Here is a 15801-nt window from a genome sequence, read left to right as displayed (position 1 = left end):
TGGTCTTTCAGACAGGAGCATACACGTTTCTTAAGTTACAGTTGTGCTTCCCTCATAGTTAATAACTGACCATGCAAGTTGCTTCTAGCACGCCCAAAACCAGAGTAACTGCTGAAGTGCAACAAATACCTCCCCAAGGAAGTTCCCAGATAAAAAATTAGTGACAGTAAGAGAAGAAAGGCTGATCTGTCCTCAAGATGACATGAATGCAATTGCATCAGGCATCCAGTTGATACAAGGTTAAAGCTAACTCATTCACAGCTAACTGAAGAATTCTCTGAGCTCTCAGAAGGCCTGACCTTAAACCTCTGCCTTCCTTAGACGGACAATAGACTGGAATACATATGCTGTCTCTGACTCTGTGTAGGGGAAACCACACATAGTCCAGCTGGTGATTCTAGACAATGCCACTGAAATCTGCCTTCTGTAATACAGCTTCTCTGGAGACTGACTTACTGATTTACTTTGTTCCTGCTACTCCTGAAATTTATTAATCTACCCTACTGAACAAACAGAGACAACACTGATGATCCTAGCATGATTAAAAAATCTTAGAAACTCACAGCTCCTTTTGTACTTTCTGCTGATTCATTTTTACCTGAACAAGTAAAGCAAAAAAACTTGATATTTTCACTACTTGAAAAAGAAACCAAAGCAACAAAACACAATAGAAACTGCAATTTACTTTAATTGCATTTGATGTCAATGTCATTAGATCATAGACCCGTGATTCAATTTCAGTTTGCATGGGAGGTTTCAAGTCCAAGTCATGCTTGAAGCAAGATGAGTTAAGAGAACAGATCAAGTTGTTTGGGAATTTACGTTGTTCAGAACTTTGAAAAAGGCAAATATAAATATTAAGCAAATGTAACATAACCATTTCCTGCTTTATTTCTTATCGTCTCACAGACAAAAAACACCACCACCACCACCACCAAAAAACATTCAAGGACAAAGATGGGGCAAACCAGACCAGTAAACTAAACACTAAGTAAAATGCTGAAGCCTGCAATTAGTGGTTAGTCTGAATAAACACGTTGTGTAATATATTTGAACACTGAAAGAGAAAGAAGAAGAGAAGAGAGACGAGAGACGAGAGAAGAGAGACGAGACGAGACGAGACGAGACGAGAGAAGAGAGAAAAATTGCTATGATCTCCAGGGTATAAGGGTCTATGTTAGAATCACTGCAGAAGAAAGAGATGCCATCTGGAGGTAGTATTTATTCAGGACTCACTGAACCATCTCTGTCTATTTCGTATGCACTCACCTACGTAAGTCTTCAATATTCTTGTCCCACGTGGAGCAAGTTAGCCCAAATCTTGTCTTGGACAGATTTCCCATGTAACTCTTGCCATTGCCACGATAACAATCTGAATAAGACATGTTGAGACAAAGAAAAATGGAGGGTGATTGTGCAACACTGAAGAGAAAACTCTTCCTTTCCATCAGTAACCCAAATAATTAAAAACAAGTTTTGTATTTAGCAAAGACTATATGATATAAATGAGGCACCAATATAAATCAAATCATAATGAAAATGAGAAAAAAAATGAGAAAGTTTTCATATTTAGATACATAGTCCCCTGCTTGAGACCTTCATTCTCAGCACAGTAGCATTTTTGTCTTACTGAAATAAACTGGGTCAATTTATTTCATAAATAGTTACTTTATGGTTAATTTAGAATGGTCACACCAAATATTCTAAAAGTTGTCAGGAACTTTTTTATACAAACCGCCATCCTTCCTCTTCCCTCCCCCAAAACAGACTCTCTGCCAGCCTACCTTCAACAGCCTAACTACATGCAGACTCTGGATACTGGTTACATTTTAAAATTCTTGATTTAAGTTCTATTTTGGCAAAATCAAAAAAATCAACATGACTTTAATTTTAATGTAATTCGAAAACTTGCCTGTTCACTCTAGTAGAAGTCATGTTTAATTCATGCTTTTATCACAAGCCTTTTTGAGACTTTTCAAGAGGATTATTTAAAATGATCATTACTCTAAAGACTTTTTGTATAAAGCATTTCATTTCATATTCATCAGTAGTTTTACTTTTTGATAATTGATACATTAATTAAAAAAAAAAGTCAAAATGTAATCCTTGCTCTGACACAGATCTTGTAACTGCAAGTCTTTATGTCTTAAGAGATAAATTAGCTAAAATTTATAGATGAAGATCTTATACACTGAAGTTGGGTAATAGGTTGCAATAGGTTGCAGGTCTGAGCCTCAGTTTATGGTATGATTGACATAAGTTCTCAGCGGGCAGTAACACTCCCTAGAGTGATACCAAGACCAAGACTTAGGAATGACTCTAGGGAGTGTCTGTGGACTTTACAGACAGAGGTAATAATTTAAAGAGGAAAGGGAAGTCCTATGTGTTTTTTTTTCAGTTTAAATCCTTTTAGTCAAGGGGATATATGAAAAAATAAATAGACCACATTTGGTGGCCTCATTTGCAGTTACAGAAAGACTGTAAACCAAGAAATTGTGGGAAATAACTCAGTTTTGGGAAAGGCCTTTCAAATTAAGAAAGGTAGCAGAGTGCAGATTCACCTTGTCTAAAAATCAGATCCCATAGTAAATCTTTACTTCAGCTTTTCTTGCTGGAATTAACACATGAACTGAGAAAGGAATCTCATTTACACCATGATGAATCCCAACTCTGCAAATAACACAAAAGCAGAACTACACAGGTGTAATGCAGATGTACTGAGATCAGCTTCTTCAGTTTGCATGCCTGCCTATCTGCTATTTGGAAGAGTACAGCATTCACTTAAAATCACGTTATCACCTTTCCCTCTGTTACCTTGTTCATTTGATACATCACACTTAGGAATCTGGGAGCAATAACCAATCCGGATGTTTGGGTCAGTAGTAAAACACCAGGGTGATTCAGATCCATCTGGATTTCGGCAGTAGTTCTCCCTCAAATCCCTATAAAAATAAATATGTTAGCTCACAGCATGGAACACCTAAAACCACTGATGCATTCTATTGCTTTTTATTATGAATTAGTAATAATATAGGCTCCTTAAGGTCTATGTGTTACTGATCATTGTCAGGTGCAGGGAGGTGAGGAGCCAGTAAGAACACAGTGTCCAGAAAATATTGTAATTGGAATGAGAACGTGGTTATGGGAATTCATTTTTAGTGGACTTGTGTTTTGACTGGCTATAAGATTTCATTTGAAGATTAATAATATTTTCAATATAGTTTATTTTCATTCAGGATTCTCCATCAAAATTTGCATGCAAGCTGACATTGGATACACCTGCAATCCATTACAAGTGCTTTTAAATACAAACATTACCACAGTGCTTAAAATTCCCTGTACTTGAATGGTTCTGCTGAGCTTAGAGAAACAAAGTCCTAAAGGTTGTCAGTGATTCATTTAAGAAACTGAATCTTGGAATATGAAAAAATGTATGTTGAAATTCTATACAGCTGTTACATTTAAAATAAAAGTTGGCCACAAGGGAACATCTTAAATGTGTCTTGCAGCTTGAATTAAATAGTCAAACCTCTTAAATGTAACTTTTATTTTCCGATCTCCTGACAGTTGTTGCCATGTTCTGTGCAATGCTGTATTTCACTGCATTTTTCCATCTGCAACACTTACTGATAATAGACTATGGAAAGAATTGTCCTAGTGCTGTAATTCTTCCTCTGTGTTTTGAACATTCATACAAGTGGTTTTATTGATTTAACTCAAGATATTGGCCTAAACAGCCACTATGCTCTCAAGCATAGGCTGAATAAAAAGGTCTAATATTGGCAGCCACTCTACACTGCTAGGGAAATTGTTAAAACCTTTGTGGGTTTTAACCTTTAGGGCCTAATCCTGCAGCAGTGTTGTATAGGTACAGCACAAAATGATTTAAGCAATGATTGATTGTCTGAGAAACACCTGTGGGATTGGGCTCAAGCACTAATTTATGGGTAAGTTCAGGATGGTCTTGAGACTGACAGAGGAGGTTTAGTGTCAGTCCAATTTTCTAATAGAATAATTATTGTCATGTTTTCATATTTACTGTGCACTATAATATTCGTTTTGCTTAAACAAACTACTGTTAAAGAGTGAATCTGAGCTGAAACTGGAATCTTTTCTTTACGTTGCAAGATCCACACCATTGAATCCAACACAAGTCCAGATTAATATTTAGCTGTCAATAAAGATATTTCATGTAAACTGAGCTTTAAGTCCATGCTGGTTGGCTTGGTTTCCTCTACACTCATTAGAAAAAGCACTGAACGAGTGTGATTAAGGTAACTGCTTAAAATAAGTAGATAATTCATATGCTAGAAATGTATCTCATTTTTTGGTAACTGTACAAAAAGTTTAGATGAACTGTGGTCCTTCAGGTAAAATCAGGCCTATTCGTGTAAATACATTTAGTTAGGAGACAGAAAAATGATTAAACCCACAGAAAATAAAAGAAGTATCATCAAATATTATAAATGTCAAGTATTGCCAGTGAGATTATATTCAGGTAACATTTAGGGCACGTTAAGTTAAATTCAGTAACCAAGCTGCAAACAAGTACTTATCTCCATGAAAGAAAAACAATAGTAATGTACAAGCACTGCTGGGATTCAGGTTCCACCCTGGGAAACATCTATACACTTCACAATCAATTAAACACAAGCTTGATGATAAATAAACAAATATACAAATAAAATAACAAATAAACAAACAAAACTACATTTTCACACAAATGCATTTAGAAACTACAGTTTCACACAAAATCATTTAGAAACAGTATTTTGGTATAGGAAGAATTGATTTTCCCATATTCAAAAGTTTTCTAGTAAGCAAAGTAAATTCATCCCACTGCAGAGTGAGGGACAGTGTTCCCACAGCCTACTTTGGTGGCATGAAGTTTAAAAACAACAAGAACTGCTCTTTGCCTACAGATGTAACACCTGCCTGTGTCTACTCACTTGCACTTGAAGTTCTCAGGAGTGATGTTGTGCAGGTGAGGAAACTGCGAGTCCCACCTTTGGCACTGGATTCCACTCCATATGGTGTTGACTGTGCCGCGGTAGCCCTCACCCTGCCCCTGGATGCACGTTGTTGTCTCAGCCACTGCCTCTGTGCTGTTCATGATACCTGCATCTGCAGAAGAGGTGCTGTTTTATTTTCTTAGGATTGAGACTGGTTCAAGGTGTTAGGTTTGTACTCTGCATTGCAGGTCAGATTGTGGGAACTGGAGTTCTTTGGTGATATTGCCACTCTGATGCCTTTTACAGAATAATTATCTCCTCTTCCCATTGGCAACATCCATGAGATCAAAATGGGTATTGGGCCTTATGCTAGTTTATCCGCCTGCAGGCCAAGACTCTAAAAACTGTGTAACATTTAAGAGCTTTTCTTAGATAGTTGGCCCATTTATATAACATTGAAAGTCAAACAATTTTCTTAGTTATTGTTTCCAGTTAAGCAAATATTTTCTCATTTGCTTAGCTTTGCACACTGAGTGACCACCCATGTGTGCACTGCTAAACCATTTAAAATATGTTTGCAGGATGAGAAGAAACTAACTGTTTTTCTCCATAGAATTCCCAAAATATCAAATCACAGACTAAAAAATAAATAAATAAAAAAGTGGAAAAAAATCTTATTCTTATTGTAAAGTAATGTGCTAAATCCTCCCCGAAGCTTCTCTTTTTGTATCTCATATACTTAGAGAAAAAAAAAAAAAAAAAAGAGAGAAAAAAAAAAAGCCTTGTTTTTAGAAATCAAATATCATTATTCTCTACAGAGAGACAAACGTTTTAAAGACCAAGATGACTTATTCACATAACTTGAAAGTCTGTTATTATTTCTTAGGCAATTTTCATAATTGGAAATTAATGGCACAGATATTGCATCAGATATATACAAAGTAGTACAAAACTAAATATACTACAGTAAAAACAGTGCAACTACAATGTCCCCAAAAGCTTCCAACACAATATTTTTTTTAAGTAACTGTCCATCTGTTGGTAATTGCTATTGTTCACAAGACTAAACCTATTAATTATCCTAAAAGTATTGTTGTCAGCAGTAAGTATGTTAATAAAGTTTTCAAATTACTTTTCTGCAAATAGTCCGGTGATTAGAACAATATTCATGTGTTTTACTCATAATATATTTCATGCCTGGTACTTCAGCCAGTTCTGTGAACTTGTGGAGAATATGATTCTCAAGGAAACCAAATGTCATAACAGATGGGTTTGGTTGATTTGCTGTCTAATCCTCTATGTTAAAGATCACTTTTCTGTCAGATGATAACATCAAGTTCTGAAGTTGAATTATACATTTCTCCATGCTGGAAAAAAATTCCCCTTTTCTCTTCATCTGGTTGATGTTTTTACATCAGAGTTTCATGGTCAAATTTATTTCCTGTCCTTCCATCCCAAGGCAATTTGTCTGCAAAAGTTGTCCTGTTTCAATGGGATTATGAATTCTAAGCTCATCCCAAAATGAAAAAGACCTTGCTCTGCAAGCATCCCAAGCAGGCTTCTGGAAGCTGATAAATTTACTCTTTTTGATGGGATCATCAAAAAGACTTGTAGCTATTAACTATATTTTAAATAATTATTATTCATTTTATACATAATTGGACAACAACAATAAAAAGACAAAATTGTACATTTAATAGAAATACGCAGCTGCATTTCAGCTTTCCACCATTACTAACATACAAAAATAAATTGAAAGCATATTCCAAGAGAGCTCTTAAACTGATTAGATTGAAGATCACTACACCACATTCAAATACATATTTGTCTTTTCAAAAATATATGAAAATATATAAGAAATATATGAAAATATAAAAGATCTATAAATATATATACATATAAAGGAAAGAAACAGTGTACAATTTGGAATAAGAAAGAATCAGCCACCATTATAAATTTCAGCATACAGAAGACATCCTGGCTGCATAATATTTCCAAAGTAAATTAATAAATTGCAACTATACAACTTTAGCAAAAAAGACTTGTAGTATTACTATTACCAGTAATTATGCACAAATATTCAACTTAATACAAGTTTATCTTATACAAAATAAGCTCTATACAAAGACCTGACATACTCAGGAAGTTAATATTTCAATTGTAATTTTATAATTCAATAGAGTAGCACATCTACTCCTTATCCATGATGTGGAAAAAGTAATTAGATTGTTCTTTACATATTTTTGTTCCTTTTTTTTTTTTTAATCACATGAAAAATGAAATGAAAAAATAAAATAAAATAAAATAAAATAAAATAAAATAAATAAAATAAAATAAAATAAAATAAATAATGCACCAATTGATTTTAGAAAGGTCACATTATTTTGTAAAGAATTCCTTCTTCTTACATACCTAAAGGTACAAAGCTCATCATCAAACTTTTCACTACATGCCCTGAGAGTGAACTCTATCTGTAGATCATATATTACATTAATTTGCTTGTGTTAAAATGTTCTCATTAAAGGAACTTCTAACCAAATTTTCCCATTATTATGAATACTTACACAGCCAAGTCACTACTGGAAAGCCTTACATAATGATGGCTAAGAGAGAAATTTTTTCTGAATCTGCAAATGAGGTTTAACAAAAGCAAGTATAGAGTCCTGCACCTGGGAAGGAACAACCACATGTATTAGTACAGGCTTTGGGGTGACCTGCTGGAGAGGAGCTCTGCGGAGAAGGACCTGGGGTTCCTGGTGGACGACAGGTTGGCCATGAGCCAGCAGTGCGCCCTGGTGGCCAAGAAGGCCAATGGGATCCTGGCGTGCATAAAAAGAAGCATAGCCAGCAGGTCAAGGGAGGAGATCCTCCCTCTCTATTCTGCCCTGGTCAGGCCTCACCTGGAGTACTTTGTTTAGTTCTGGGCTCCCCAGTACAAAAAAAGACAGGGATCTCCTGGAAAGAGTCCAGCAGAGAGCCACAAAGATGATACAGGGCTTGGAGCATCTCCCCTGTGAGGAAAGGCTGAGAGACCTGGGTCTGTTCAGCCTGGAGAAAAGAAGACTGAGGGGATCTTATGAATGTTTATAAATACCTAAATTGTGGGAGACAAAGGGATATGGCCAACCTCTTTTCAGTAGTGTGTGAGGACAGGTCAAGGAGCAATGGCCACAAAATGGATCACAGGAAGTTCCGCACCAACATGTGAAAGAACTTTTTCACGCTGAGGGTGACAGAGTACTGGAACAGGATGCCCAGGAAGGTTGTGGAGTCTTTTTCTCTGGAGAAACTCAAGACCCATCTGGATGCCTACCTGGGCAACCTTCTCTAGGGAACCCACTTTGGCAGGGGGGTTGGACCCGATGATCTCTCGAGGTCCCTTCCAACCCCTACAATTCTGTGATTCTGTGATTAGCTACTGCCACTTTGTGGCACCTCTCAATGAGAATTCTAGTGTTAAAAGGATCATTAAAATATTTTTATTTGAATTAATAAAGCAATCCTATAATTCCAAAATGTTTACAGGACTCTCCCCGAATTCTTCTTACTATACCTGCATTTCTTACAAATGCCTACATTTCAAACATGAAAAATGAGACCTAAAAATGTTACTGAAATATAATTCTAAAATGTAATTCTGAAATTCTCAGGGCTTGTGCCCTCAGAAACGACCTCTCCTAGTCCAGTTCTTGAGTCTCAGCAAGCTCAGAAAAAAGTTCAACAAATTCAGCTGGTTATTACCACAACGAGGAACTATGGGAATGATCTTTGTTCATGGGAACAAAGAGTAAGCTGGACACACACAGTGGCGTACTTGAGGAGCAATGACTGCCTTAGTAGGCGTTACAGAGGTGTTCTGCAGACCATAAGGCAGTTGCCAAACTTTAAGAAATGCCCAGGTTGTCTAAGTCTACAACTTATAGTCGTCTTCATAAATAGTCGTCTAAATAGTCGTCTTCACTCAGTAGTGGTCTTGTCCTTGAGGTGAATTACTCCTGTCACCCACACAACCAAGTACAATAATTCCAGGCATACATACCAGGTAATAGAGTACTGATGAAAGAGAGTCCTACTTCTGAAAGCACACTCAGCAGTTCTCTTAGAAGATGGACACAAGATAATGCCAAAATCAGTAAGGAATCCCATCTTCATCCTAGAAATTCCTCTAAAGTATAAATAAAGACCTGCAACTCTGAGGGCTTGTTTCAGGGAGAAAACTATTATGAATTAAGTTAGAAAATGAATTTAAATTCAATAAGCTATCCTTGCTATCTAAGCAGGTACTTTAATTTCATGTTAGAAGTACCTTTTTGGTTCCAGCCTTCCAAACTGAGAAAAAAAATACGTTTAAAGGAAGATCACACACACAAAAAATCGTCTTATAAAAGACTGCTATTTATGATTTATTGATTGCCGCTTCTTATTGCTGTAGAAAACTTCATTATGAACAGAATAATGTTAATTTTCAGCAGCATTTTATTACTTTTGAACTTTGATACAATTATTTTTAAATTCTGCAAGACTCAAATTAGCTGTGTAATTCAGACACCTGCTTAAGGATTTCTTGTTAGTAGTATTTTTACTTTCACATGTTCATGCTGAGGTCCCCAACCAAAATATAATAATGTAAAAGTATCCTTTTTCCATAAAGCCTTCATTATCTTGATAACTCAAATCAAATAACTATTAATAATGGACAGCTCATGTATTCGAAGATGCTTGAATAGAGAGATAAAACATTATTCAGAGCTTCATGTGTAAAGCCACAGGCAGTCTTCTCAGTACTGGTTCTCACAGTAATGCCAGCATGAGGGAATCAGCAGGGGCCTTGAGTCATTCTACAGCTGAAGCAACCAGCCAGGGTACTATTTCTGTCTTTAACCCCAATAATCCAGAAGTAAATCCTGCAAAAATTAGGTCAATAGATAAACTCCTACCAACTTAAAAGAAGGCAGGGATTTTGCTGGACTAATACTGTTCTTTCATGGTAATACTATCTAAGTATTTTTGGACAAGACATGGTTTGAAAAGAAACATAGTTCTAAACGATTTAACTGGGGAAAAAAACATCTACAATTGCTTATCTTGTTGCACTATTTTCTTAGTGCTTCACTCAACAATAGGAAAATGTATTTCATTTATAAAGAAAGATCATAAAATGTAGATTTCAAAAGAGGTGATTAAACCAATGAAGAAACTGTTTTGAACACAAGATCCTCTTTAAACAGAATCAATGCCATTCTGCACGTCAATGAGAAACTCCATTGACTTTCAGAGTATGAGCTACATGCTTAGTTACATGGCTTCCAGGCATCCGTACCTCAGGCTATTCAATATACAGTGCTGGATAATACCAGTGTGGCAGTTCTTTTCTTTCCGTGTTTCTTTCAGTGCAAATACTCATATATTCACGTATGTATGACATTTTTCTCACAGTATAGAAAACATGGAAAAAAGATAAAAACAGAAAACAAAACCAAACAACAACAACAAAACACTGATCCTGAAGCATTAAAGAGAAAGGGTTTGGTCTGGATTTGTATTGTTTCAGTGAGAACACAAGAGAAGGTGAAGAAATAAATTAGACCCAAGCTGAAGAATCACAGTACTGAAGAATACATTGTCACCTAACCTTTCTGGGTTGTTCCAATATCTACAACTAAGCTTTAAATACAGTTTTGGTTTTAATCCATTCAAAACCTTGATCTGGATTCAGATTTTCACAGTTAAAACTTCTCTGCAGGTTCGGAGGAGCTTTTAAATCTCATTTTCAAAACTCTCATAGAAATAACTAAAAGAATCTCAGAAAGACTCTCTTTGAGGAAACATAGAATAAAGCAACGGAATATGCAATGAATGCTACAGCTCTGCTATGTTTCCATGTAAAGCAAGGTGGAAGGTAATACTTTATCTACTACTAAACACCAGTCTCTTCTCACTCACTCTGTTCCATAAACATCTTTATCTTACATAAATATTATGTTTAAACTGAGTGGCACATTTATTTGTTTACATACTGTGATTGAACAAATAACTCGTTTATCAGAACTTCACATTCAAGTGGGCAGTTTAAATATCTGTTTTAAAAAGATGAGTAATCTAATATTGGTGATTTTTTTGGCCTTCCCAAAAGTTGTAGATACACTGCAACGTTTAATTTTACACCCAGATTCTCACTTCGCTGTTTTATTACTTGCTTTCCATCAAACTCAGGCCGTTATTGAATTATCTCAGGGAATTTAGGTCTCCAGTCACCCATGCCTATTGCCTAGGAGCAAAAACTAAATCCATAATAAAATCAGCTGGGTTGGCTGGAAATCAGGTAAGCAGCAACTAAACACTGTCCTTAACATAATAATTACATGTAGCTCTGCATCTTTCAAATGACTGACAAATGTAGCTTCCTCATTTGTGGGCCTTAGTATCGCTCTGTTTTATAGTTCATCCATAGAAATATGGCTTTTTTTAAAAAAAAAAAAAAAAAAGAAGTATTAGCTACCCTAGCTACCCACTCCTTTCTTCCCTGTAGTCCATATCCTCATTCATGGCAAAATAATAGCCATATTCTTTTTTCAAATTTGCTGTTATTGCTTCCATTTCTTCATTTCATCCTACACTTCTTATTGCTATTATAGTTGTCTTTTTATCCTCTCTTCTAACTAAAAATTGTCTCAAGCCAAAACCACAGACACATATGTGAGCAACTTCAAACCAATCCTGGGGTCCCTGAAGGCTTAATCCAGATCCAATTTTTGCAGCTTGAGCCATCTCTAATCCCTAATTGATCCTGTCATCTCTTTCTCACAGCCCTGGCTGTAAGCCACCATGTTTTATGCTGCCTTCTGTGCTTGGAAATAAAGTTACAATGCCCTCCTGTCTCTTCAGTCTTAAAAACATATTTATTTTATGAATGCTTCCTTCCACTGACTTTTTTTGCCTAAAATTTTGTATATGAGTTGTTGTCAGTATTTTGGCTATAGAGCATACTAGCACTCATGACATGTAGCTAAAGCCACAAGCAGCATGCTGCCATGTGGTCACTCCCCCAAAGAGAGGACACCTACGTTTTTGTACGTTGTCCAAGGCCTTGGATTTGCAGAGCACTTTTTTTTAATTAGTATTTCTTGTAAAATATATAAACAGTCCTCAACATAGGAATTAAAAACCTGTGTGAGAATCCAAACCACAAAGCTATAAAGACATATAACTCATGATGTTCTCTTTTTAGTGTACCGAAATTGCACACAGACACAGCTTCAGAAAATGGAGCAGCCACTGAAACCCAGAATGGTCTAGTGTTTTGGGCTCCCTGCTAGGTGGCGGGAAAGCAGTTTTTCTATGTGCCTCAAGAAAGACAGAAAACTCAAAACGGGGCACTGATATTTTGCCTTGACTTTCCAGTCACCGAGCTGCTGATATAACTGTAATATCTGCAATGAATTCCTTCTTTTGTTTATAAAAGCAGTGGGCAGCACTGCTTCTTGTGTAGAGGGCAATGCCATAAGCCTATGCTAAACATCCTTTGAAAATATCAACACTTTTGAGATCATTACTTCTGTACTCTTCCTCATATAAATTTCTTCAGTAATTTCCAAAGATCTAGTTTTCTGCAGTGAAAATACTGCAGTATTAACTGAAGTGAAATTGCATGTGAAATTTCCACTGATCTTAATATACTTTCTAGCTGAAGATCAAAGAAAGAATTTACATTTAATGTTATGAACTTATGCCTAGAAATGAGATAAAAAGTTTTCATCACATTGTTGATTTATATTTTTCATTTAAATTTGGTAATGCTGGTATCGGAATTATATTTTCTTCAGAACTATGATATAATTGTGATTTATGCAGAAAAAAGTAACATTACAGTAGTTTGCTCTCCCACCCAATGATTTTATAAAACTTAGTTCAAGCTGTAAATACTAAGAGCTACATGGACTGTAAGCTTGCGTGACCAGCAAAGCCAGATGTGAATCCTCAGAACACTGACACATCAGCTCAGGAAATGCCAAAGGATAAAGGTTTATAAAAGTTGCATTTGTGAAACAGTCAGCTGTAACTTAGGAATATTTTTATTTTCGTAATAAAATCACATCTACCACAGGAAAATAATAAATCTATTAGACTGCATATGATTCATGTATTATCTAATATTTAGAGAAATGTGGGAAGCTCAGCTTTGTTAAAAGAAAAATAACTTTAATGAAAGACAATTCAGTTACAGAGTTAAACAAGATTGCGTTCATAATGTAAAAAGGCTGGATGTAAATGTTCAGAGAATCAAAAACTCTAGATATGATTGCATGAATCAGTATTGTAGTTCACAGACAAGATTTTCAAGATGGATGGACTTAATGAGTGCCTGATACAAAACAAGTATTGGTGTCCTGTTAAGTTTCCTCAGTCTCTGTAGGGTCTGATTACTGACATTATCCAAAGTGGCAAATTATTATCACTTTTCCACGATGGAATAATTTTACTAATTTTAACTAATTTGTACTGGATTTACAATGATTTATGAGAGTGCAGAATAAATTCACTTACTCCCTGCCAGGGAGTACATTAAGAGTGTTCATACTCAACCTTTGCATTTTAGGCAGTTGACTGACTGACAAGAAGTAACTGACACCCCAAGACATTGCACTGTCCCAAACCAAGAGCAAGCGAGGAGACAATACTCTGAATGATGGATTGGGGAAGTACAAGACAAGGTATAATTTGTTTTGTTAAGAATTCCAAAGTAAAGACAGAGAATCCCTTGCTTCCACTTTTAGTTAGCCACTGCTCACTGCTCATGCCAGAGCCATTCCCTTCTCTCTCTCTCTCCCCAGTGTATACTTATAGGCTGATGTACTGAATGCCTTCTTTGCCTCAGTCTTTACCAGCAAGAGTGGCTTTCAGGAATCCCAGGTCCCAGAGACCAGGCTGAGTGGCTGGAGCAAAGAAGATGTACCCTTAGAGGAAAACGATCAGGTCAGGGAATACTTGCACAAACTGTACATTCAGAAGTCCATGTGCCCTGATGAGATGAATCCACAAGTTCTCAGTGAGCTGGCAGATGTGATTGTGAGACCATTTTCTATAGTCTTTTGTCAACTGGGAAAAGTGCCTGAAGACTGGTAAAAGCAAATGTCACTCATCTTTAAAAATGGCAAGAAGGAGGACCCAGGGAACTACATGCTGGTCAGCCTCACCACAGTCCCTGGGAAGATGTTGGAACAGCTAATCCTGAAAACCATTTCCAAGCACATGATGGAGAAGAAAATCATTATCACTCAGCATGGATTGACCAAGAAGAAGTAATGTCTGACCAACCTGGTAAGCTTCAATTGAAATCACCAGTCTGATGGATATGGGTAGTGCAGTGGATATTGTCTTCTTGAACTTCAGTAAGGTCTTTGACACTGTCCCCCATAAGATGCTCATTGAAAAGCTGTTGAAGTATGGGCTGGATGAGCAGACAGTGAGGTGGATTGAAAACTGGCTGACCAGCAGGACCCAGAGGATCAGTGGTGCAAGGTCTAGCTGGAGGCCAGTAACAAGTGGAGTACCTCAGGGGTCAATACAGGGTTTAGTCCTGTTTAACATCTTCATTAATGGTCTCGACGACGGAGCAGAGTGCAGTAAATTCACAGATGACATGAAACTGGAGGAGTGTCTGACTCACCAAAGGGCTGTGCAGCCATACAAAGGGACCCTGGCAAGCTGCAGGGGTGGGCTGACAAGAATCTCATAAAGTTCAACAAGAAGTGTGGAGTTCTACACCTGGAAAGGAACAACTCCAGGCACCAGGATATGCTGTAGGCCACACAACTTTCAGCTTTCTGTCCATCCTAGTGGACACCAAGTTGAACATGAGTCAGTAATACGCCCTTGCCGCTAAAGGCTAATGGTATCCTTGCTGCTTTAAGCAAAGTATCACCAGCAGGTCAAGAGAGATGATCATTCCCCTCCACTTAGCATTGGTGAGGCCACACCTGGAGTACTGTGTCCATTTCTGGGCCCCCAATACAAGAGAGACCTGGACATACTGGAAAAGGTCCAACAGAGGGCCACCATGATGATCAAAGGAATGGAGCACCTCTCCTGTGAGGAGAGGCTGACAGAGCTGGGACTATTCAGCCTGGAGAAGAGAAGGCTCAAGGGGGATCTTATCAATGTCTATAAACACCTGATGAGAGGATGCAATTAAGACATAGACAACCTCTTTTAAGTGGTGCCCAATGACAGGACAAGAGTAATGGGTAGAAACTGGCACACAAGAGGTTCCATCTAAACATCATGAAGCACTTCTGTACTGTCATGAACAAGTGGAATGGGTTGCCCAGAGAGGTTGTAGAGTCTCCCATCTTGAAGACTTTAGAAAGCTGTCTAGACACGGTCCTGGGCAACCAGCTCTGGGTGTACCTGCTTGAGCAAGGAAATGGCCAGATGACCTCCAGAAGTGCCTTCCAACATCAACCATTCTGTGATTCTTTGATATATAAATATGTATCCAAAAATAAAGAAGAAAAAAAAAAAAACAAACACACAGGATTATGTTGTGAAAACATGCTTTTGTATAAGGTCCACCACTGTCACTTTTTTGTCTAGATTTGAGACACACTCATAGCTGTTTATCTTGATTTAAGCAAATAATAATAATAATACAGAGATGTCTGAAAAATCAAAGAAAATATTCAAAAATAATTTGTTTTTTCTTTCCTTTTTTTGAAAAGTAAATTCAGTTCCAGATGAGCTTAAAATGTTCTTTTTAATAGAATCTAGTCTCTTCTTCTATCCTTCTCCTAAGAGAGCTAAATAAATTTTACAATGACAGAAGCCTACTGAAGTGACACTTAGAGCTAGA

General features: G+C 36.9%; 1 protein-coding gene across 8 annotated transcripts in view; it reads right to left on the bottom strand.

Moving 5' to 3' along the window:
• HGF (hepatocyte growth factor) overlaps positions 1-15801 on the bottom strand; it is a 64386-nt gene that overhangs the window by 16963 nt on the left and 31622 nt on the right. For all 8 annotated transcript variants that reach the window (XR_004779042.2, XM_035549300.2, XM_035549301.2 and 5 more), the window contains 3 exons: positions 4950-5124; positions 2815-2942; positions 1270-1372 (listed from right to left, as the gene is read on the bottom strand). Coding sequence is in view for 7 of the 8 variants with exons in the window: in XM_035549300.2 (XP_035405193.1) it covers positions 1270-1372; positions 2815-2942; positions 4950-5124 (406 nt within the window). In the remaining variant the exon portion in view is untranslated. The remainder of the gene's footprint in view (positions 1-1269; positions 1373-2814; positions 2943-4949; positions 5125-15801) is intronic.

This window comes from Cygnus atratus, chromosome 1, assembly GCF_013377495.2.
Source record: "Cygnus atratus isolate AKBS03 ecotype Queensland, Australia chromosome 1, CAtr_DNAZoo_HiC_assembly, whole genome shotgun sequence".
NCBI classification, from domain to species: domain Eukaryota; kingdom Metazoa; phylum Chordata; class Aves; order Anseriformes; family Anatidae; genus Cygnus; species Cygnus atratus.
The sequence above is the reverse complement of the archived record's forward strand: the minus strand, read 5'-3'. Positions and strand labels throughout refer to the sequence as shown.